Raw genomic sequence first — 24896 nt, 5'->3', positions numbered from 1 at the left:
CGTATCCCGCGTTCGTTGCTTCGTTCTCGCGTTCTTCGTGAGCATATGCTTGCACGTTTGTTCGTTCGTTCGTTCGTTCATTCGTTCATTCGTTCATTCGTTCGTTCGTTCATTCGTTCATTCGTTCACTCACGCGCACGAGTTTCTACACCCACACGTTTTCCCGTCTCAGCTCGTTGCTCCAGCGGTATTAAGCTTCGCGAGCACAACCCCGTCGCGTTTAGAACACGCCGATGTAAATAATACTACGAAATTGCTACCAACTTTCTTCCTTTTCTTTCTTTAGTTCTTTTTTTTTGTCTTTTGGTATTCTTTGGTTACCCTATTTTAATTATTATCCCACCCTTTTTTTTTCACTTCTTATTTTCGTATACTTTTACTTCGATATTATTTCCATCTGCTAAAAATTCCTCTTCGTAAATAACTTAAGTAAAATTCGTCGATCTTTCTGTTGATAAGATTGTGTTCGATTCGGTAATATAAATTAGTAGGCGTTTTTTAATTGGTAGATATACTTAAAAAATGATTCATATGGTATAATAAATGTACGCGTATCGTCTACACCTGCTCGCAAAAGTTACGCTTCTGTTTATGATCTTAGCGTTATCGCTGTCCACTACGAGTGTCCTTCGTCAGCCTCGTACAAGTTATTTTATTTTTGTATATTTTCTTTTTGCCGAGAAGAATCAGGAAGATCTAAAGTACCAAGAAGAAAAATAGAGAAAGAGAATGAGAAACTGGGTAGAAGAAGAAGGGTGTGAGAGGGAAAGGGGAGAAGGAAAAAAACGACAGGGACCGGTGCTGTCCTACGAGTCCTCTGGTAATTTGTAATTCGCAGGTGGGAAACAAGGAGATGAGAGATATCGTGAAAGATTTAGTGGAGAGAGAATGAGCAAAAGAGAAAGAAAAAGAGAGAGAGAAAGAGAGAGAGAGAAAGATATCTCGTGTGTCCTGCGTAGCTTGTCGGAAATTTTTGTAAACGACGAAGGAAACGGCGTAGTCCGTGTTCTCTTGGAATACCACTCGTGTTGTACTTTCGAGAACATTAGAATACGATTCTTGGAATAATTGATCATAATCGTAGATATGTTATGCGGATAGATAGGAAAGTAAAGAAATGGATAGAAATATCGATGATCGAACGGTTCGATTGAACAATAAGAATTGATAGGATGGCAATTACGAGATCGTAGGCTTCGCGATGCTCGAATAGGCGACAATGCGAATCGCTTATTCGAGCGAGTGCTTCTAATCCGTCGTTAGATTCGAAGGGGTCGACGATGTCGCATCCATGCCGGTGTATAATTACCCGGAATGGGTGGAGGCTCGAACGTTGATAGCGAAGTCGAAGTAAATCGGATTACTCGGATATCATCTGCGTAATGTATGTATGCAGGCATGTATACACGTACCTCCTCTCTTCCTTGCGTATTTAGTATATATATGTATATACTTATGCGTCTATGTAAATGTGTATCTATATGTATTAGTAATATATATATATATATATATATATATATATATATTGAAACGCGAAGGGGGACCCTACGCGAGCTCGAGGGTACTAAGGGTGGCTCGGGACGCGATAGATAAAGGGTGCACTGCCGTGAGGGTGTACGCCGCTGGCCTCGCTTACGACATGTTTTTCTAGACAATTTGTTCGGCAACATTAATCACGACCGGAGTTACGTCGAAAAGGCGCTGGGACAACCAAGAAGGGCTCTCCGGGAAGATATACAAAAGGATATTGCGTCGGTTGACTATCATTTTTATTTTTCTTACTTCTGATCTGTTTAACGTCTCGACTCTATAGAAAATTAAGAAAAGAACTTAATGAAATAAAAAGAAAAAGGACTGAGAATAAGATGCGAGTTAATCGGTAGATTTAGCGACATTGGAAATGGGAATTACTTCTTTTTTTTTTTGTTAGAAAAGATTGGAAGAGTCGAGAGGATAAAAAAGTATTTTTCCCGTCACGAAAATTTCTCATAAATTCGCAAGGGACTTGAATGGAAGTAGAAAGATCTCCATATTCGTTTCGCATTTGAATCAGAAAAGTAGGTAGTTAACGTCCCGACAACGTTCCCTCTCTCTCTCTCTCTCTCTCTCTCTCGCAATGCCGCACGAAAATTACCTTCCTTATCGAGCACCGCCTCGTAATTTCGGATTAATCCGCATTTATATTTTAAGCCGCGTGCGGTACTCGCGTATCCGGTGCAACGGCTACGTCGTCGTAGCTCCTACGCCTTTTTCACCTTCCACCACCTTCCACCACCCTCCAGCAACCTACGACCAACGAGAGAACTCGTTCTCGCTTGGAAAGTACGACACACAACGCACAATACCGTGAGATGATTATCTGGAAAACTAATTTTGCCGACGCGCGCGCGTGTTGTTTCCACCCCCTTACTCGCATACCAGCCCGTTCAACTCACACCCTCGAGTTCTATACCGTGAAAGCAACGAAGGGAGCGAGATCGTGTATTGCTGCAATCAAGGCCGAGAACGAGATGATTAGTCGCGGATCAGGCGCAAGTTATTATGTCCTGAACACCCTTTTCCCTTTCTTTCTCTCTCTCTCTCTCTCTTCACAACCACTACTGCAATGTCCTAAGCCCCTTCGTTTCTTAATTTCCTGTATACGCCATGATACGAGAGAAAGAGTTTTTGCTTGTAAACGTTGATAAAATAGGAAAAGAATTAGAAAAGGAACTGCAGTAATCCGTTTAGATTCGTTCGTATTTCTAATTCTATATTAAACTTAATTGTAAGCAGTGCACAACCGAGATCGGGCTGAATTTCGATATCGTTGGAATAATAATCGTGATCGTGTCTCCTTAGCCGATCACGGTGATATCAAGCTTTGTAATAATAATCGGCAGTTCTCGATTATACGTATAGATGTGTTCACGTGACGTTGTTGCATCCAGTGCATATGATAGTAACGACCATAGATTCTCCGTGAGGTTGGCACGACTAACAGTGCCACGTACACTCGGTCCGACAGTAGGTACGGTCAAATTTCGTACCGAGGAAACTGGTCAGCCGTTTAGCATTGTACACCATCCATGGGTTTTCCCTCACACCGATGAGGTAACCTAAACCAGGAGCAGACTTACGCACACGTGCCGAACCATCGGCTTTAGCACGCACGTTCGACGCGATGCTATTTGTAATTTTCATTATCTCCGCGTAAAGGGGAACATTTAGCCGTCGCAGCACGTAGGAAGTTAATAGGAGAACCGGGCCTTCGGGGAGCGAGTGGAAGGTTCGTTTTTGGTTGGGTACTTTGATGCTCGCCCTTTCCAAATTTCCCGACCCATAAACACACGCTACTTGCTGGGTGGGTGGATGCTGCTGGTCCAGGTGATCCTCTCGTTCGAGGATATCTCTTTCTAATATTTCTTTCTAACATACAGAGATAAAAGAATAAGATGAAGAACGATGAGAAGATGAAAGAAACGAGTAGACGGACTAGACACTTTTTCTTCTTTCATCCCCTTTAGTTTGTCGATTCCATTCGCGACGCCGGACGTCGTTCTCGGACGTAACAACAATTTCCCGAAATCTGACGAAATTGGCCTTAGAGGGGTAGCAGCATAGCCATCGCCAATGGGGTCTCGAGCGGCCGCGTAACGGCGTTTATTGACTGCTTTAAGGCCGTTTCTATGCGCGACACATTGTCGCTAAATAACGAGCACCCTTCCATATTCTCTCTCTCGCTCTCTATTTCGCTCTATGAAGATTTCTCCTCGATTCGGCACATGTCCGCTATATTGCGTGCTGTTCCACCAATGTCTATACATACAACATCCACATATATACACATATATATATATATAAGCGGCGTATGTGTTTGGACGCCAGGAATAGGGAATAGTTCTCGAGGCTCGACAATAACGTACGCCGGATACGATCCTCCAGCGACGTAGGGGTGGAAACCTTTGAGACTCGATGGTCCGGATCCGACGGTTAACGGAAGAGGATATTCGTCCTTCCTCGACGTGCCTTAGGGAGGAACAACGCCCTTTAGAATTATTCCTAGCGAATGCGTGTCAACGTGCGTGCATCGGCTACTCGAAATGAACGACCAAACTGTTCCTTTTTACGCGACTTATTTTTTTTTCCTATTTTACTATCGGTTGGCAAAAAAAAGACCTCGTAGATTTACGTTTGTCGAGTCTAACAATGTTGCTTTGTCTGCTCGTACCCGGTAGATAATGAGTGCGTCAGCAGTTGGTACATAGACTGTCCTGGGTGTCGGAGTTTAAGAGACTGTTACAAGCTGACGCCTTGGCGATGACGATAACAGGAGGAAGGGAGTTGTTGGAAATCAGAGAACGCGGCTGCTGTTACCGAGAAGGGTGTTCAAAGAGCTTGGTGGCGAAGGGTGTTAGGTAGCAGGAGCGTAACGGGTATCAACCCCTCGACCCTAGAAACGAAATGAGTCTGACCCTGAGGAAGGTGGTGGCCGGTGACAATCGGCTCGAGTACTCGGCTACCTACTACAATCCTGGGGGTGAGCACTGTGCGACGGCTGCGGACCCAATAACTTGTCTTCGCAAAGTGAGCAGTCCAAGGGAGGGATCGAACCCTCAAAATGGCGTCTCGCTCAAGCAAGCTCTTGGCTATTCGACTGTTCGCGTAGTTTATTCTGCCAGTACTATTATTGGGTTTATCGAAAATTCAAGAAAATATTGTAAAATCTTTTCTCGGACTTCCCAAGATCTATCCCGGGAATATTATCATAGGTCAATTCGAATTTAATCGACGAGAAGTATCACGAGTCTCAGGTCGTACATTTTGCCGACTATATGGAACCGTAATTTCTCTGAAAATCCTTTTATTGGGGAGATCGACAAAACGACCATCAGCGCGAAACGACGCGCCGAGCACTATCGAGCTACGGGACAGGATTTAGTGGCGAGGCCGGCAAAACAATTATATAAATTCCGCGTGAACAGGGTGGGGGGAGACTTGTGTGCTGGTGGTGAGAGGGTTCACTCGGAAAAGGGGCTAGGAAGAGGGACAACGTAGGGGGCAACGGGGTATGGGGATAGGGGTGGGCAGAGGTAGGAGGTGGTGGACGTCGGAATTTTGGGAAAAACCGTAACCGGCTGGGTCATAGATTAAACGCAGCCGAGCTGCACCCATCCACAGGCGGTGCAACGTCGATGCGACGCAGCCATGCGGCGTCGGTGGCGTCGGCGTCGCCAATGGCCGGCCAGCGGTAGCTATCAGTGACACGTCGCGTGTTAAATCGCTTTGTTGACACACATAAGCTGTCTACGCGTATCCGATACGCGCGATCGCCGGCCTCGTTCGTTGCGTTCCACCTCCCTACTCCATCACCTCCAGTAGCACGGCATCGCTACCAGGTCAGACCGTACGAATTTTTATCACTCTCTTCCTCCTCTCTCCCTTGCCCCTTTCCGATTCATCTATATTTGTTCTAGAAAACAAAACAAAAAGTGTTACCTTTTCTATGGGAATTTTAAGAAACGATTTAAATTCGCGCTATAGCAATTGGAATGATTTTATTGATATTACGTTTGGAATAACAGATGGACGAATTTTTGAATTGCTACGAAATGGATATGATCGGTAGTAGTAGGGGTGGTAACTGCAGCCAGTGGACAGACGCATCGAATCATTTTTCACCTAGCCCCTGGTATCCCTCGACACCCTTTTTTTTTCCGTTCAAACGTTCGCAATTTTTGTCTACTCCATTTTGATCTCTCACTCTCTCGCGTTCGTTCTATGCTCTCCGTTTAATTAAGTAAACGAAGCATCGGTATTCGACTCGTATTATCTTTACGGTTCACCGCTCGTCGTCGTTCATAATCATCAGCCTTCGATAAGCCTTTCAGCAAGCAACCCTTTAGCGATTATTATTATCGGCTCTTCGCACGATCGACGAAGCTCGACCACTGACGGACGCGAATTTTCGGAGGAAATTCAGAGTGCACTCGGTGAACATCGCGGTGGTGGGTTTAGCCGTTCAGGAAACGCGATTACACGGTGTCGCGATGCGTACGGTTCTACAATGCTCATTGAATTTGTCCAATGGAAATTATGAATATATGTCGCGTGGTCGTTCTTCCTTCCTTCCTTCCTTCCTTCCTTCCTTCCTTGCTTCCTTACTTGCACGAGCTTAGGAGCCGAGCACGAGGGGAGTCAAAAGATTCTCGTACGATCGTTTGGAATACATTACAATAAAATCGCGATCGTGCGGTTCGATCGAAGAAGACTAAAAAGAAAAAAAAAAGGAAGAAGAAGAAGAAGAAGAAAAAGAATGGAGGAAGAAAAGAAATCGGCAGGAACGGTTGCGTGAATCGGTTGGCGCATTATGCGCGGATAAAATGATTTTATCGATCGTAAATGCAACGCTGGGCAATACCCGATTATGAGTATCTGGATTTATAACACGGGAGAGCCCGGGGCCGTCGCTTTTACACCTGGATAGGACGATAACCTTTTATCGACGTCGCCTAACCCTCCCTCTCTCCTACCCTCTTTCTCTTTTTCTCTTTACTCGCGTCTCCTTCTCTTCAATATATATGTATATATACATTTAAAAAGAGCTACCCGTGATTTGAATCGAACGAGGTGTCAATTACTTTTATTACTTAATGAAAACTTAATATATTTTTACGAATCTTACCGAGAGATCCATAAACGCGATATTATTTAATTCGATTGGAAAGTCATTTTTAAATTATTGTTTAATATTATATTCACAAAGTCTAAAACAGTAGTGTCTTCATTACCATTTCATCCCAGAATTATTGTATATAGTATTAATATTTGGAAAATATTATTTATGATATATGATTAACGTTGTGCACGATTTAAATTTACCATAAAGACAAATAAAAATGTGTCATTAGATTTTGAATAGAATGAAATAGAATATAAAAAATATGGTCATCGCGAACTTACATGACCGATCCTCGATACATTTTCTAATGGGCAATGATTATGGAACGGCCTCTTTGCTTTTCCCTAATGCGGTGTGAACGTCGAAGCTCCGCATTAGCGTGCCTCTCTCGATGCTAGCTTGCTATAGGAGCAAAATTGATTACCAATAGTACTGGGAACACACCCCCTTTCCCCTTTCTATCTTTCTCGCTCTCTCTCTCTCTCTCTCTCTTGTGTCCGGACTGTAATGATGTTTTGATGCGAGGACCCTGGTGCGCCGTGTATCGACTGCAGTTAACTAATGGAAGCTCTCCGATAATTGCGAATGCCGACGAAGAGTAAATGTTGCTAGCACGACAGTAATCATCGTTATCGAGTTCGCATACCGTCGAAACGACGAATCTTGACGAACCTATATACACACTTTCGCAATTTCCGTTTTTTATTATTATCAAATGTTACCCATTAAAAGTCTACCGATTAAAAACGAAAATGTCTCGAAATATATGTATTTTGTTTTTTTAAAAGTGTTTCCAAAAGAATAAAAAAAGGATTTGTCGATAATTTTCGTATCGCGAGGATAAGCAAATTCAAACATTATTCATGCATGCGTTCAAAGCGCAGTAAATTTAGTCATGGTACGTGGAAGGTCATGCGGGAGACACCAACCCTGCGTTTTATGCGATTTTTCTCCAACGGCAACGTCCTATGTTCTTTTTTCTATTTTTTCCTGTTTTCTATTCTTCCTTCCACCCTCTCTCTCTCTCTCTCTCTCTCTTCTTTATTTTGTTTTCTTAAAACTTAGAATATATTTCGATGTGTTATGGATAATCCGTTATAGAATTGGAATAATTTAAGGGAGAATTTAATTTAGTCGTATCGTTTTCACACTCTCTTTCTCTTTTCATAATCATGTCTGGAACAGGAGCGTGTATCTCCTTTCATGAAAAATTCAAATTCCACTCCCCGATGACAAAGCAAAGAGAGCTGGGACGTTCCTTCAACCCTCGGCAACATTAAAAACACGTACGATCGTTCGAAATGGGAGGTCTGTTTCGTGCCATGCCAGGAGATAGAAACTACCCCTCACTGACACCAGCCCACCCAGAGACTCTCATAATCAAAACTGCATTAAAATCGTGAAAGCACGGGGAGGAGCGCGAATGAAAAGTGTTTTGTCATCTAGGGTGCCGCCGGGAACCGCCTCGATAACAATATGCTCACCTCGTACGGATATTCCTCGTTACCATGAAAAACATTAATCTATATATTCGATCGTTTCATACTGTAAATAATAATAATAATAATAATAATAATAATAACAAGATTAATAAATTATTTCTTTACACGAGACGCCATATAAAAGATATTATAAAATTCGTGCCAATTAATTTATTCTATTAACATATTTCTAAAAAAAATTTTCACAAACTTCCGAGCAATCTAATAAAATACAATAAATTAATTAACTTATTAAATTATATATTAAATTAGTGAAACGTCAGGAACACAAGTAACCAAGCGCAGGATTTCAAGGGATCTCGAAAACGTAGGGAACTTCAATTTTCCTCCGACGAAGATATTTTTAGTGGTTTTTGCGAGTTTCGTGAAAGGACGTAGAGGTAGTTGAACACGAGAGAGAGAGAGAGAGAGTGAGAGAGTGAGAGAGAGGATGGTACTTGGGCAGAGTTCGGGCAGTCGCCAGTAGTATTTCGTCCCTTTCTCTCTCTCTCTCTCTCTCTCTCTCTCTCTCTCTGGGGTAGCTCACCATTGTTCGGGCGATATTTCAGCCGCGGGGGTGGCAGAACCAAGGGCGGAGAGGAAGGCGGTTGGTAGTCAGCTGTCTGTGACACGCTGCCTACGCCGGCAAAGGGGAAGCAGAGACGCTTAGGAGAACCGGGACTGCTGGAAAGGGGCCCTCGGTTTATGCACGCGAGATACTCTTTCATCCGACGATAGCCCTGACTTTGAAGAGGCCCTCTCTTCCCTTTCCCCCTCCCCACACCACTAGCCCACCCTCTCACTTTCCCTCCTTCTACTCGTATACTACTACCCTTCTCAACCTAACTCCGATTCTCTCCTTCCTCTCGATCGCCATTTTTACGGCACGTTCCATCGATAATTTCGTTAACGTACTATCCATCGAATATTCAAGAAAAATATTTCGATAAATGAGATATATTAAAAATTGTAGATTTGACTCATTAGATTAAAAAGATACGCGAGATTAAATGATTTTGTATCGATTATTTGTTATACACGCTTTGAACGTAAGTAGAGCGTGAGAAATCGAGAGAATAGCGTTATTTTCTTGATGAGACAGGACAAGAGAAGAACGCGAAGGGTTTGGTTGGATTCAGTTTGGGTTTGGGGGTTGGGAATAATACCAAAGAGCGCGTTTAATAATTATTATTCATAAGATTCTGTTGTACGCCGAGGAATTATTCGCTCGTGTAAGATCGAGGAAGAAATAGCGGAAAGGAGAAAGGGGTGCGCACCGTGTTGTTAGGGGTTTGCCTAGCTACCTCGCACGAACGAGAAGCTTACAAGAAGCTAGCAAGAAGCTCGCAAGAAGCTCGCTTTTCCATTCGCGTTTGCGGGGGTGTACTCGAGTCAGTCGAGCAGAAACCCAATCACTTCCGGCGTCTGCGCCCATTAGGGAGCCGCGACGCTGACGTCGGCTGACGTACGCTCTTCTTCTCTCTTTCTCTCTCCCCCCCCTTTTCTTCTTACTCCGACACTATTCACATCTACCACCCTCTTCTCTATCCACTTCTTCTTCTTCTATCATTTCTTCTTCGTTCCTACACCATATCCACCCCGCACCATCCCCGTTTGGACCTCGACCAACCACGAAACAAACCGCAGATCTATTGTTTGGAAAGCGTTCGTACGGAAACTCCTCTAGCGTAGCTAATGACGTATCGAAAATATTCTTCCATCTCTTCTTTTTCTCTTACAACTAAACATTTCCAACCCTACGAACCTTTATGAATCGTAATCCTTCTTTTCTTTCCTTTTTTGTTTCTTCCTTTCGCTACGCTCTACCCCTTATCCCTTTTTTCAACCTTTATTATTAGAAAAAATGATGTCACGTGTTGATTATTAACTTGTTTCTTTTATTTTCTGTTATTACAGGTTCATCAATGCGAGGCGTAGAATCGTACAGCCGATGATCGATCAAAGTAATCGAGCCGGTAAGTCGAACCTAGTTTCGGAATTTAATTATTACACATACTTAAATAAACAAAACATGTATCACACGTACAATATGTAATCATTTAATTATAGTTAATTTGATCTGTAACTTTCCTTTTCTATGTTAACATTTAATCATTTGTTTTAATAAAATTAATTTCCTTTTTTGATTTCAATTGTTTAGATTTTATTTTTTTATACTCACTCTTACTTGTTTAAATATACTTAATAATCTTTATTTAATTTTATTCTTAATATTATCTATCACGAATCCACCATAAAAACGTAATATTATTCTCGTAAACATTTTTATAAAATAATCTCACTTTATACATCACTCATTTGTAACTCATTGTCAGTCAGAAAGTTAGAATGAAGTTAAGTGTCGGAAATAATTTATATCCGAGATACTCGTTTAAACCCCTGTTGAGTTTCGAGTGTCTCAAATGTGATGTGAACTCTAAATAAATAAATCGATTCATACTGAATATACAGGAAAGATTAAACAAAATATTGGAGTATCTCGAAAACGGTCAATTATTCTCGTTGGAGATAAAAATAAAGCGAGCACGCGTATAAATAGAATCGATAGATAATCGAAAAACAGGGAGATAGAGAAAAAGAAAGAGAGAATTTAGTATAATACAAGATGTCGAGGAAGTATTGGGATCCTTAAAGACGTCACGTTTACGAGGAGGGAATCACTTGGTTTGCACTAAAAGGCGACAACAACAGGGTGCCGGGGTATAAGGTTTGTTTTCCCTCTTTCTCTCTCTGTCTCTCTTGCAAAGCGGTGAGGTTCAAGGGTTCGGTAGTGATTTGGATGATGGTGAGAGGGTTCTTCCATGGAGTACAGGCCAGGCAGAGGTGGATAACGTTCCGGATAACGTTCGGATAACGCTCGGATAACGGCGGGATAATTGGTAGCGGTGATCAGACCGAGTTTTACGATCCGGCAACATGCGCCCATGGAAACACACTCTCTTTCTCTCTCTTACTGTTTCTACCTCTCTCGTGCTTACTCTCACTCTCATTCCCTTTCATCCCTACCGTTCGTTCATTCGATCGTTCGTTCGTTCGTTCGTCCCTTTTCGTTCTATACTTTCCAACTCTGAAAGAGTTGGAAGTCTTTGTTTCGATGAAATGAAGAGAGAGAAAGAAGATATATATATATAGTTATACTTTATACATACACATATATGTATATAAAAGTAAGAGAAAAAGATGGGAAGAGGAAAAGTGCTCTCGAGAAAAAGTTGGACGAAGTAGGAGGGTGGTCCAGCTAAACGGTAGAAACACACCGAGGCCCGATTCGCCGCGTATTTTTACGACTACTCCTCTCATAAACACTCACTGAGTTACGGCTTGTTTGCTCTGTCCGAAAGTGGGCTTTAGGGGCGCTTTATCCACCATCCACCATCCACGACTCGTTCGTGTAAAACGTCCTGAGATGGTTTTTCTTTTTTCCTTTCTTTCTTTTTCTTCTTTTTCTTGTTCTTTTTTTTTAGGAAAAAACATCTCAAAGATCGTTGACTTTCTTTCGTCATATTTTCCTCGATGTTTCCATATTTTTCTCTACGTTTATATGAATAATATTTATTCGAGATTAATTTTATTCGTAATTTAAAAGGTCAACGATCTCTCAAACTATCGATGATAATTTGAAATCCGTTTAGTATCAAAGGTACAACGTTTGCTCGTTTCTTCATGAAAGTTAGTCCTTCCAAGAGAAAATGAAAGACGAAAAAGTGAGAGCGAGAGAGTAGTCGCTTTACTCGGCTTCGGCTAAAGTGGAAAGTCGTGTACAAGTTAGATTATAATCCTGAGTCAAATCCTGATCGCAGCTACGACGTTCCAGCTACGACGACGATCCTCGACCTTTTCAGCCCTTTCGTTTGATGCGACGACTACTTTCCTACGTTCCCTTCTTCTTACTACTCTCTTTTTATCCCGATAATGCATTTCTTTCTTTCTTATTATTATTATATTTCTTTTTTCTTCTTTTTTAATTCTAACGATATAGTAATAGGTTCGGGGAATAACGAAAAAAGAATCCCAGAACGGTAGCGAAAATTTTCAGGAATGGGGCTGAGGTGGGGGTTGGTCGGTGGTGGTAGTGGTATGAAGAAAACGTTTGCCAAGAATTTTTCCAATACCTTTTCTCTCTCTCTCTCTCTTTTTCTCTCGACGATCGGCAGTCCATTAAAGCTTAATAGCCGAGGCATTAGACCCCAGGGCAGATTTTGTTCGAACGGAAACGAGATAAATGTATCTTTCAAATGTTCCTGCTCCCCCGTGGCCGCGTTCAACCGCGTGATCGATTTCTCGTAAAGCTCTATTTTTTTGTTGTCTTTTTTGTTCTTCTTTCTTTATATCTTTCTTCATCGGACGTGTGCGCATATCGCGACTCTGTTGTAGCTTGAAAACACCAATGGCTGTTTTGATTCAGAGATCCACCAGTCGTCGTCAACGTTAATTCGGAATGCATTTTCAGAATAATCTTTCTCTCTCTCTCTTTCTTGGTCACGACATTACAATGGCAACAACAAGGTTCGACGGGATACTTGGACGACGAGGAGGTTCCTTCGTGTCGAGCTAATGATGCTCGTCGTACAGATCATCAATCATACTTTCATTACGTGGATCGCAGCTGCGATGTGCTCCACATTGACTCCGAGAGAGTGCCGGGAGGCATTGTTATTATTCCGAGTGCTCGAGAGAAATCTGTACCAGCAATGTACCATCTCTCTCTCTCTCTCTCTCTTTCTGTTTCTTCCTTATATCTTTCTTTCTCTCTCTCTCTCTCTGTTATCGGCGATAACGCGTCATGGAAGTATCTCGATCGTTGAGTTTACGAGCTCCTATGTACGGTAACGCTCGTCGATCCTTATCGAGAACTCTTCGTGGAAGAAGCCATCGAGATAACACCTTTTTCTTCTTCTTCTTCTTCTAACTTTTTTTGTTCATTTGAACTTGTTTCCTTGCGTGTAGGCGGTGCACCGGTTTATACCTCAAATTGGTCGCGGTACCCTTTATCCCACGATCGAGATGTATCTCGATTGGAATATCTACAACGAACCTCTGTCAAATATCGAGCGAGATTATATTCTGGGTAGATTCCTCTTCAATTTCTTTCTTTCTTTCTTTTTTACTCTCACGTTTTATGCGCTTGCATTTCCTTCACAGCTGCTGCTGCTGCTGCTGTTGCCGTTGTTGCTGTTGCGTAGGCTCGACTTGATTCGCGGCTTGATTCGTCCCTTGATTTACCACATCCTGTTGGTCAAAATATTCTCTTTCTTTCTTTCTTTCTTTTTTTCTTTCTATCTCTCAACGATTTTTATTCCGTCATTTAAATCGGCTTTGTTACGAGACAAACGTGAGCGAACGAGAGAAGGCAAACATTTGTTTTGCGAATTTGTTTTTTTCTTCTTCTTCTTCTTCTTTTTTAAGATTCGAATAAAACGAATGAAAATAGATTTGAGATTGTACGTATTTGTCATTTCTCGATTCGAGAAAAAGACTTTTAAAAGACTCGACAACGACTGGCTGACTAGGTTGCTTATACAGTTACTACTATATCGGTAACAGTAGTAGAATCGCTATCCCTTCGTCCGTTCCTAGAACGACGCAGTAAAAACGTAACAGCGTTCCCAAAGTACCGTAAAGCTTGGAACGTACGGTGCATTTCGTAACGATAGCGCGATAAAAGGTGTCAGCTACTACCACCTAAAACCACCGACACACGACTTACAACTAAGTATAAAGGAGAGAAAGCCTGTTAATCCTAACGAAATTCATTATTTAATCTGTAACTTGAAACTTATGTTTATTAAAATTCCTCTTAAGAATCCACATATTTTTTCGTATTATTTCATTAAGACGATAAATAAAACGAAACAAACGCGACACGTCTACGAACGTTCGCGCAGGACTTATTTTTCATGCGATTTTTGTTTTATTATTAGTTGAAAAGAGGGATGTCCGATAGATGTTTCACGGTATCGTGGAGATAAAAGTATCGACTTAGATCGGGGATGAAAAATGTATTGAAAATTAGGTGAAAGCCATCGAGTGGGCAAAGAAATAAAGTAGGAATGAGAGAGGTGGGGTGGGATTGGTGAAAGAAATGCGACGGATCGTTTCCACCTTTTTCCCTGGTGGGTCTCCGAAGGGTGGACACGGTCCATCCACACACGATTCCACCTCTTATCCGATGTGGCCTAGAAGTTACCGAGTTCTCGTGGAAAGCTTTTTTCCAGGGAATACACTTACGGCGATGCTATATTTGAGTTCGGTGGCGTAGAATAGGAGCAGGATCAGGAGCTGGGAGCAGCAGTTACGTCGACCCTTCCTTTACGAATCTAGTCGCGGACCATTCGTCACGCACTCGCTGAGAGGCCTCGCTCTCCGATAAGCGAGCAACCGATCCCTTTGCCCTTCTCCCTTCTTTCTGGGTATAACCCACGCGGCTTTGCTATCTGCAGGTCCCTCGTAGTCCGAACTCTCACTTACACGCGTCTATGTATGTATATATGTATGTACATACGTATATAGCTATACACTTTAAGTCCCTGTACCGTCGTCCCTTCCGCGAGGACCATCAATCAAGCTTGTCAATTTGTAATGGCGATTCTCTGTGTCCATCTCGGCTGGGTCCAGACGTCTCACCCCACGCCTTCGCCCTAACCCATCTTCCCTCTCCCTCCCTCTCTCTCTCTCTCTTTCTCTCTCTCGGTTTCCGTCTCATTCTCATACTACCGTTCCGAAGAGGAGCAAGAAAGACGAAGATCTTTGGTCAGCAGTAGAGCCACGCTTCAGCCTCTGGCTCCAGTGGGACGAACATGAAAAGGAAGAAAGAAAGAAAGAAATAGAGAAAGAGCTCTGTACCGAGTTCACCTTCCCCACCTACCAAACCATCTTCTCCGATCCGCTAAATAAAATGAATGCCCTGGGATCGGAAATACTCTGGATATTGCGTGGAGAATAGCCGAGAGCTGTTAGAGTTACTTTTATTTTCATCTAAAGTGCTTCGGAAGTGTAATAGTCACTTTTTAAAATAAAAACATCGTGAAAGATTAACACCGACGACTCGCCGCAGGACGATTAGACGATAATGACGATACGAATTATCATCGATGATTGAGTGCGCGAATATAAAGAGGATTCTCGGAGGACAAAAGGATAGAGTTTGATGATGCGAAAAAAGACGGAAGAAGTTCTTAGAAAATACCCTCCTTCCTTTTTCCATCCTACGAGGAAACCTTTTTTCTACGTTTCGCGTCACGTAGACGTGATATAGAGTTACTTAGAGAGCCGATCCCCCGCGCATTATGACCCGGGCCAGTTTGAAACGTGCTGTTACGGCTCCTTATACGACATAGATCATGCGTTAATTGAAATGGGGTGCATGCGAGCCCGTCCTCGAATACAAACGACCGACTTATAGAAATGTTATTATTTGCTGAAAGAGAGGAATAAAAGTTAGGGTTGATATAGGGTCTGAAATTGACGAGATTAGACGAAGGAAATTACCTTCCGACGTATTAACGTTTCGATGGAACCAACCAGTAACACGACGATACATTTAATCATTTATACATTTGACTAAAAATCTGGAATTTCCTATTTCTTAGCAGTTCGTCGCTTCTAATGAAAGTTCCCGTTAACGGTCAATCTTCCAGTAGGTGAAACCGATCGTTTTCGCGTCGCGAAGGATACGCCACCCGTTGGTATGCATAGATCGGCTCGACAGGGGTAGCTCGGCCAACGGAAATGAAGTCTTGGACGGTCACGAGCGGTATGAAAAGATAAGGTCCGTGTTGTGTAGGGTGCTCTGTGGATTCTTCGTGTTCCCCTTTCTTCCCCTCTTCTCTCTCACACGCTAGACTAGGCTTCTCGCTAGCTACCAACTAGATTTTTCATGTCGTAGATCGCGTCCGGTGTATCAGAGCGTTCGTGTACGCCGAGAAAGCTTCGTAGCTTCCACTTGGAGACTACCCATCGAGGGTGGACCTATCTTATCGGTACGGGCATAATGGCCTGTTCTATCTCATCTCCAGTCTCGTTGACCATTTGCCCCTAGACTACTTTCGCCATCAAGGCTGTTACGCGGTAATGGTAACCAGGAAGAAGACTACACGTAGAAGAGAGGGAGAGAGAGAGAATGATAGAAAGCGAGAGATGAAAGATCGTTATCGCGAAGACGCATCGACCAAGTTCACCGTTACATCCTTTCCATCGGTTATTAGATTCGAGATTCTCAATCGTGTTCTTCCAACTCAAATTTCTATTCAATCTTTGAATACATTTATAAACTTGTCTTGATGGGTTTATCCATTGGGTTGTTGGTCGAATACTTCGGGAATTATTTTTCAAACGCATCAGTAGAAATAATAAATGCACTTTGAAAGACGATTATATATCGCGAACTCGGGTGCATCGAAACCGAGTTGAGTTTCTTAGCGACGTTTAAACGTGCAAGGGCCCAGTGCTAGGGAGCTTATTTATGTCAGTCGTAAGGAGAGACACTTCCGACGTTTGTGGCTCTCATAACCTCCGTTTATTGACACTGTTAAGAATGGTTTCTATAATCCGCGGATCGTTTTCTCTCTTTTTCTCACACACCAAGAAACGAGTAAGAAAGAGGAGTAGCAAAAAGGGCACGTAAGTGTGTAACCTGCGGTCTACTGCCTCGTTAAATCTCCTACGAAATGGGAATAAAAGAGAGAGAGAGAAAAAGAGAGAGAGAAGTTTTACAGTTTTATATTAAAATTTAAGAACCGTGTTACGTATCGACTAGCACCCTGAGACACCAAGATTATCGATATCTCTTAAATCTCCAACGAAAAAGTAACAAACATACGTTACTGTAAATGATCTTAAGAAATATAGTCTAATAAAAAGGAAAAAAAAAGAAGAGAAAGTAAAAATACCTCGAATTATTGCAAATAAAGTTTAAACGCGAAGAAGCGACCGGAGGAAAAAGACATATTCTAGCTCTTTATTATTTGGACTTTTAATCTGGCGATATGTCCGGCATCTAGCACATGTCTCCGACGTAAAAGTTCATGACGTCTTTTATACATGGTATTAACGGAGGGCCAACTTGCTTCTTAATTATCATAATTTATGGCCCGTCGGTTAATTAAAATATCTAAATACCGTATAGCTCTCTCTCTCTCTCTCTCTTTCACTCGAAGAAGATCGAGGAATATTTATCTCGCAGACGTGGTTTCTCATCCGCGTGCTTGGTACCTTATAAATATTGAGATCTTTTATGGACTATCTGTTCACTGTTCTTTTCTCTCTCTCTTTCTTTCTCCCACCATTTGTCCGTCTCGATCATTAATTATGGATCGCATCGAGTATAGGAACCAGTCGGTCCGCGAGGTAGTCATCGAGTTTTAGCGAATCTCCGATCCGGAACCTTTCGTCCCATTCCGTCCCGTACGTCCGTCTGTCCTCTCCGATAAAATTTATGTCGGCTCGTTGCTCGCTCGGCGTAGGGTCGACAGAGAAAAAAAAGAAAAAAAGAGAGGAAGGCTGAAGAAGTGGGTTAAAATATGCCAACGCCAAAGTCCTTCCAAAAGAATGGGGAGGGGGTGGATCAAATTAATTTCGACTTGTCACGCAGACGACATCCATAAATGTAGTAGCTTTTTTGCTCATCTTCCTACGTATCTTTCTCTCCCTCTCTCTCTCTCTCTCTTTCTCTCGCTTCCTTTTTCTTTCTATCTATCTATCCCTTTCGTACGGTTTGATGTTTAGGTCCAATGAACCTGTCGTCTCGCATAACAAAATATTTAAATCGATTGACGAATCAAGCGCTCCTGGAATATGGATTTATTTTTCGTAGCAAGACAAGTACGAGAAGGATCCACTTAGAGTTTTATTAGATTAGATATAAAATATCATTGGATATTACACCGAGAAAAGAAATTTTCCTTTTAACGAAATATTCTTGGTAGCCGGTGTTAGTTCGGGATCGATTCGTCCATTCACGATTCTTGGATACCCGTGGAAACGTTAAAAAAGAATCGAAAGGAGCCGGGTTCTGTGTAGAAGCAGCAAGCTTGGGTCTGGATCGCTACTACTGGCTGCTGCTGTGTGTCTGTGCTCGTAGATGTTAGGAAGGGAAGTTGCTTGCTGGAGACAGCGGAAGAAAAATAGCGGAAGTCATCGACCTCCGAGGGGCTATATATCAGAGGGTCGCTCGGAGGACGGGAAAGAGAAGAAAGAGGAGAAAGAGAAGGAGGTGGAGGAGGAGGAGATGAAGGTGGAGAAAAAGAAGGAGGAGGAGGTGACCACCATACTAGCTTTGTGTGGGTACACCCTTTTGTGTATACCCCGTGTATGTGTGTATGTGATAAGATGAAAGAGTAAAAAGAAACGAACTTTTCGAAGCGAGTTCGAAAAAGAAAAGAAATAGAAAAAGAAAAAGAAAAGGAAGAAAGAACGAAAGAAAGAGACGCGGGACAATATGGTAAGAATACCGGTTCCGAATCTAGGATAGTAGTTCGACCGTTCCATCATTCGCAGAGAACATTCAATGAGAATCGTAGAAAAATGTGCTCGTTTAGAGAGGAGAGAGAAAGAGAGAGAGAGAGAGGGACAGATAGATAGATAGATGAATAGATAGATAGAGACAGAACATGAGAGACTAGGCAGCAGGCGGGCGAATGAGTTATTAGATCCGGCGTATCCGGTATTGCGTCGCGGATGACCAATAGTTTCATCGAGGGATTGTTGAAGGTTCCGGAGCACATTTCCGGTTTCCGTTAGGCGAATCGTCCTTTCCCCTCTTCTTCTTCTCGCTCCTTCCTTCCTCGACGAAACAGAGTTAACACTCGAGAAAGAGAGAGGGCTAACTCTCTGTTTCCAAATCTACCAACGAAAGGGAAACGCGAACGAGAAAGTCTCGAGAAGATGTTGAAGAGTTTGAAAAAAAAAAAAAGAAGAAAAGAAGAAAAAAAAGCAACTTTATCATTTTTTTGTTTGGTAGTAAAGTAGCATAAAGCAAGCCACTTAATTAAGTCGGCAATTCTGGGCAAGCCGACGAAGTCGACACTCGGTACTTCCTTTAAATCTTGCCAGAAGTTCGTTAGAGGTTCTCTCGGTTGGCACGGTGAACTCTGGAAACTGATGGTTGTTACTTAGACTGCTCATATCTATCACGCTTCTCTTCTCTCTCGTACGCATACACGTACACCCGCGCATACACACGCACGCGTACTATCCTGAAGTCTCTTTCGTACGCTTCTCCGTCGCGGTTTTAGCACCGTTCCCCCGTGAAAGCCTGGAAACTCCTGTAACGTTAGGTGGTAGTAGTAGGTGTACCTCCAACCGGCAAGGAGGAACTCCGTCCGAGCGAACTATCGTGGAAACTCTCATACCTCGGAAACTCCCCTACGAACACACTCGGCTCTGTCGCCGGCAACTAACTTTCCGAGAGAGTAGCATGTCTCTCTCTCTCTCTCTCTCTCGCTTTTTGTTTGTCTGTCTCGGTTACTCTTGGAAGGAATCCTAGGTCGTCTAGAATCCGGTAGCACAGGCAGAAACACCGACTCTCCGTCGCGTTACCTTCGAGTACTGAAGGCAGCTATCTCCTTAAACACAGCCAACAGGCACCTACGGACACATCCAGTCTGGCCACAAGCGTAACTTACTACTAATGCCATTCTCGTGTTCTTCCTGACGCACCCTACGTGTATTCCAAATTTCTCACGTCCTCTATGATTTTCAAGGCTCGTTTCTAACTTATCTTCTAACCGTGGTTAGAATTCAACGAGAGATTCTCGTTACGATAGTGTTACCTCGTTGAAATTTCGAGGAGAAATTAATCAAACGTGCATTACCGATTATGATCTTACGGAAATCTTGACTTCCCTCCTTTTCAAAGTAACGAGGAAATACTTTCGAGTAGCTTAGAGTACCGACAATTAACGACTCGCTCGTTTACCACCATCACTGGTTTGTTCGGGGAGCTCCTAAATAAATTACCGAACGCGTAAACGCGTCCCACGTAGAGTATAAGGGGTAAAAGCGAACTTACACGTTCGAGGAATTTTCTGACCGAGTAGAAATGGGGGAATGTGGATAAGCTTTTGTAGATTTACGTGGTGTCGAAATAGCGAGCAATACCAAAGACCTTTTCTCGGTCAGGGACCTTTATTGCATTACACAACCTGTAGTGTGTTTTTCCTATCTCCTCGTGGTCTCGTTATACCAGGATTTAACCTCATCGAATTGACCCCACTTTGGCTTAACTTTTCCTACTAGGATATCATCTAAACTAATTCCCAGAATGACTCTGAGGAGAGACCTCGTCGATCTTAACGATCGATGTCATTATGATGTAAACTAAAGAAAAAAATCGAAGAAATCGCATGTTCCGCTAACGTGGCAAACGTCGACTTGTAATAACGGCTAAGGGATAAATAATTAAAAGCTGAATTTAATCATGCAAGACGGATATCCACGCATAAAAGTTATACGGTTTACGTATTTAGAGCAGTTTTATTTCCTTAATTTGACTCGTGTAAATCAAGTCCAACTGGGTGATCAAAGAAAACACGACTCGGCAAAATATCAGCCGGCAATAAGATTGACATATTTATAATACATCGTCTCTTATAACGATACGCTTTTAAAGTAAGCAAGTAACCATGCAACCAATCTCACGGACGTATCTAGTCTCGATCTTCGATCACTCGTTTATTTCATTAAATTTCCTTCACCGAGATCTTGCCAGTCGGTGGAAATTTTCGTAATTACTGTCTGATTCACGATAATCTTCGTCGTTTAGCCTCAACGATATCAAAGAAATCAAAGCGATCGATCGTTACTCCTCGAAGGCTGTAAGTCGAAAGATAATCTCCTTTTCTCTTTCCCATACTCGACGAACAAATAAACAACCAAAAAATACTTATGAGAGTCTAGTCAAGAATTCTCGGTATAATATGCAGAAAATAATCATCCCGATCCAATCAAAGATAAACGTGCCGGTTCGGAAAGAAAGAAATATAAAAAGAGACAGAGAGAGAGGATACCCTAACGATGCGATTTACACGTTGAGAAAGAGACGAGTTCGCGCGAGTCGTTTTGGTTCACTGCGAGGAATCTACTGCTGCAGATTTACCCTTCTCTTTCTCTTCCAACTTAAGAGAGAGAGAGAGGGGGGGGAGAAGAGAGCAAGCAAGAGCTATTCCTTAATTTCCCATATTGTGGTCCGTTCGAGCTATCCGTAGGCACCCCGCTGTGTTATAGCGCGGTTTAATCACACTACAAGCGCGCATCCCTCGTTAGTGGAATATCCGTAGCCATGGTGGCTATAATATGAGACTACATTCCTGGGCCTGAGACCCAGCCACCGCGAAAGAGAAAAGAGAAGGAAAGGGCTGGCGAATACACGTCGTCGACGACGACGACGACGACGACGACGACGACGAGGATGAGAAGGATGCCATGAAAGATTCTCTCGAGCCACTTTAAACCTTCGCCAATGCATTTGGTACCTTTTCATGGAATGTTCATCTTCAATGTTAAAATCATGTTCTGCAATATTTTCTGGTTACATAAAGCAAGACTATTATCTCGTAATATTACTTGGGTTTAATCTATGCTTGTATTTGGTTATGATCTTTCTTTTTTTTTCTTTTTATCGCAATCGAAGTTTCAGATGATAGAATGTTTGATGCGCGAGATCGTATTATAAACGATAAAGAAATGTATGGAAAAAGGAAGAATCGGAAAGATAGCTGCTGCTGCATCGTGGATTGCATTTGATAAACGTTCTTGAAATAAGAATAATAAGAAGTAGAGGAGGAAGAAGAAATAGATAGAAGAAGGTGGTCCATAGAAAGGGAACGGTGGGAGGTAGGAAAACGAGCGCTCGCAATAATTGTGATTTACGGCTAGGTCTTGGGTAAAGTAAAACGCCGCTGCGAGTTTAGTTTGAAACGGTGAACGGGTACTCTCTTTCTCCCTCTTTCTTTCTTTCTTTCTTTACGTGTAAAAAAGTCGGTCGCAAAGAGGAGAAAAGAAAAGGATAAAAAGATTGTTGCTAGGGTTGGAGTCAGAGGAACATTGGGAGGATGGTTGAAATTGTTGCGAGGGCCGAGCATGGGGAAAGGGTAAAATCGTGGATTTCCTGGCTTTTGACAAATTGCTGATGGAAAGTTCAGCGAGCCGTGGGAAACTGCGGAATCAGCTATATCAACCTATGCGAGTAGTTAGATACTTGGGATATGTTGTCTAGTTTTACCTTTAACTATGGCAACTTCCATTTTCGAAGATCCTTCTTTCTTTTTCTTTTTTTTTTTTCTTCTATCGTCCGTCTTCATACTCTCCTCTCAGCAAGTCCCGCTCGTATTGGTACGAAGGGTGGTAGGACGCAATCAGTGTCCTTGATTTATCGTGGCAATATACATTAAGATACCGACATTAAAACTAGGGGAGTCTCCCGTGGATTCCCATCTCTCCATTACAGCTTAGAAAAGAGATAGACGGAGAAAGAAAGGAAGGAAGGAAGAAAGAAAGAAAGAGAGAGTGCGAAGAATTGTCGTCACTTTGAGCTAAACCGTTTCGATGCAGAGGAAGATTGAAATTCTCGACCTGGCATCGATCCATTCTGCATTCCACGAACGTAAATCTTCTTATTTTCATTACTCCTCGTGGCCATGAATATCAACAAAATTATTCTTACTTTTTTACGAGTATCTCGGTAACCATGCAGTTAATGAGCATCCCTGTAAACAGCTATTTATTGGAAATAATAAATGTTGAAATATTCTCTTTTTCTTCGATGCATATTGTACATAAACCCCCATCTACGCTCTTGCACACACACACACACACACTCATACGTACAAACATTGAGAGGAAGTTGAACGATGTCGCAATTCATTTCAATTTGACATATTAATTTAACATTTCATACGAATAAGGCGACATCGTTGAACGAGGACACAGCTCGGTGATTCCTCGGCGTCCACTGTTCTCATATCAAAAAAGAAAGAAAAAAAATAAGATAAAAAAGAAGAGAAGAGTGGTAGACCGATTGAAGAGGAGTTTCCGAGCTTGTCCAGTAGCAGCCTGCCAATTACGGAACAGAGATCTAACCATAGTAACGTGTAGTGTTTCCACCATTGTCCGCAGGTCCTAGCGGGGCGTACAGTCCGGACGCGACGATGGGTTATATGATGGACGGACAGGCGGCTAGCATGATGCACCGGCCGCCGGGTGATCCCGCCTTCCACAACCAGTACCATTACCCGCCCGAGTACTATGGACATCACTTATAAAGGTACGTCATTCGAGAACTTCGATCGGACTTTCCTTCTAATGGCTTCCCTTTCTAAGTGAGATCAATGTCGTTTGCTCTTTCTTCTATCATGGCTTTACTCATCCTGAAAGACATTGACGTTGAAAATTATCCGAGCTTTTGGATCTACCTCTTTTTTAATCTATTTACAAAAAGAGAACATCGCGAAATATCACCGATAGACTTGACCGATATTTATCGGGGATTGTCGGAAAAGTTCGTGCCGATTTCGTAATCTCATTTTACAACAAATTATATTATGTAACAAATCAAATATTTCTTAATACGTTGTCAGAGAAATCAAATGTAATTCAATGCGTCCCTTACAATTTTTATAAAATTTATAAAATAGGCACGGATCTTTTGGTCGACCCAATAGAATCATCCACCTTATCAAAAATTTCAATATTTAATTATCGTCATATCATTCGAAAGGAAACATATTATGTTATTTTTTCTTTTCTCTTTCAGTAGCAGTAACGTATCCAGATAAAAACAATGGAATGACGGTTCTTGCGGATTGGAAAACGTAAAATTGCGTTGAGACCACCGTGCTCCAGCCGGCGAAACCCCGAGAGTTACGGAAGGACGAACGCGAAAGATTAAAGAAAGAAAGTAAGAAAGAAAGAAAGAACGAAGGAGAGGATAATCTGCCGGAAGGGATATATCGATGATCCCTTAAAAAAAGGTAGAAGGTCTAACTCGGATGAAGAAGTGGAAGGAATCGAATGAAGCTGAAAAGGTCTACGTGTACGCGGAAGGGGGGGATGCAAAAGACGGAAAGAAGAAGGAAGATAGAAGAAACCGTCTCGAGTTGGTGTAAGGTGAACGATTCGATCGACGAATGATGCACCAGAATTAATGTGCTACGAAAAGAAGAAAGAAGAAATGAAAATGGAGGAACGGAGGACGGAACGCGGTCAACGCCTGGCGAGGAGGAGGAGGAGAAGAAAAAGAAGAAAAAGAAGAATAAGAAGAAGATGACGAATAAGAGATGAAGAAAATGACCGCGAGGGAATTCATGTGATTGTTCTTTGTACAAATGTCGCGGTGTATTATTGTAGTGAATGAAGAATTTAAATGTTAAATTTTAATACCGATCGCAATCGAGATATAATTAAATATGAGAACGAGTAACGCGGTGATATATAGGCAATTTAGCGGACATGTACATTAAACGAGGGGAGAGGTAAAAAAAGAAAAAAGATAAAAAGCGTAGCGAGAGAAAGAAAGAAGGAAAGATAGATAAAAAGGAAGGAAATGAAAAGGCAAAGAGAGAAATAGAATGAGAAAGACGGGAGATTATTAAGAGAACCAAGAAGGAAGAACTCTCTCGGTACGGCTCGCTTAGGAAAAAGATCGAAAAAAGGATAGGGTGATAAAGAAGAAGAAGAAGAAGAAGAAGAAGAAGAAGCTAGGAAAATACGAGTGCGTCCGTGTATGTATACATGAACGA

At 42.2% G+C, this 24896-nt stretch overlaps 1 protein-coding gene across 2 annotated transcripts in view; it reads left to right on the top strand.

The window, feature by feature from the left end:
- LOC122518969 (homeobox protein homothorax) overlaps nt 1-24692 on the top strand; it is a 331031-nt gene extending 306339 nt beyond the window's left edge. The window contains exons 12-14 of one of the 2 annotated variants that reach the window (XM_043638105.1): nt 10060-10118; nt 23254-23422; nt 23915-24692. In XM_043638105.1, coding sequence (XP_043494040.1) covers nt 10060-10118; nt 23254-23420 — 226 coding nt within the window. In that variant the 3' untranslated portion in view covers nt 23421-23422; nt 23915-24692. Of the gene's footprint in view, nt 1-10059; nt 10119-23253; nt 23423-23911 lie in introns of both variants that reach the window. The other variant, XM_043638104.1, reaches the window with a different exon arrangement.
- The last annotated feature ends 204 nt before the right edge of the window (nt 24693-24896 follow it).

This window comes from Polistes fuscatus, unplaced genomic scaffold (genome assembly GCF_010416935.1).
Source record: "Polistes fuscatus isolate 324 unplaced genomic scaffold, CU_Pfus_HIC Scaffold27, whole genome shotgun sequence".
In the NCBI taxonomy this organism is placed as follows: Eukaryota; Metazoa; Arthropoda; class Insecta; order Hymenoptera; family Vespidae; genus Polistes; species Polistes fuscatus.
The sequence above is the reverse complement of the archived record's forward strand: the minus strand, read 5'-3'. Positions and strand labels throughout refer to the sequence as shown.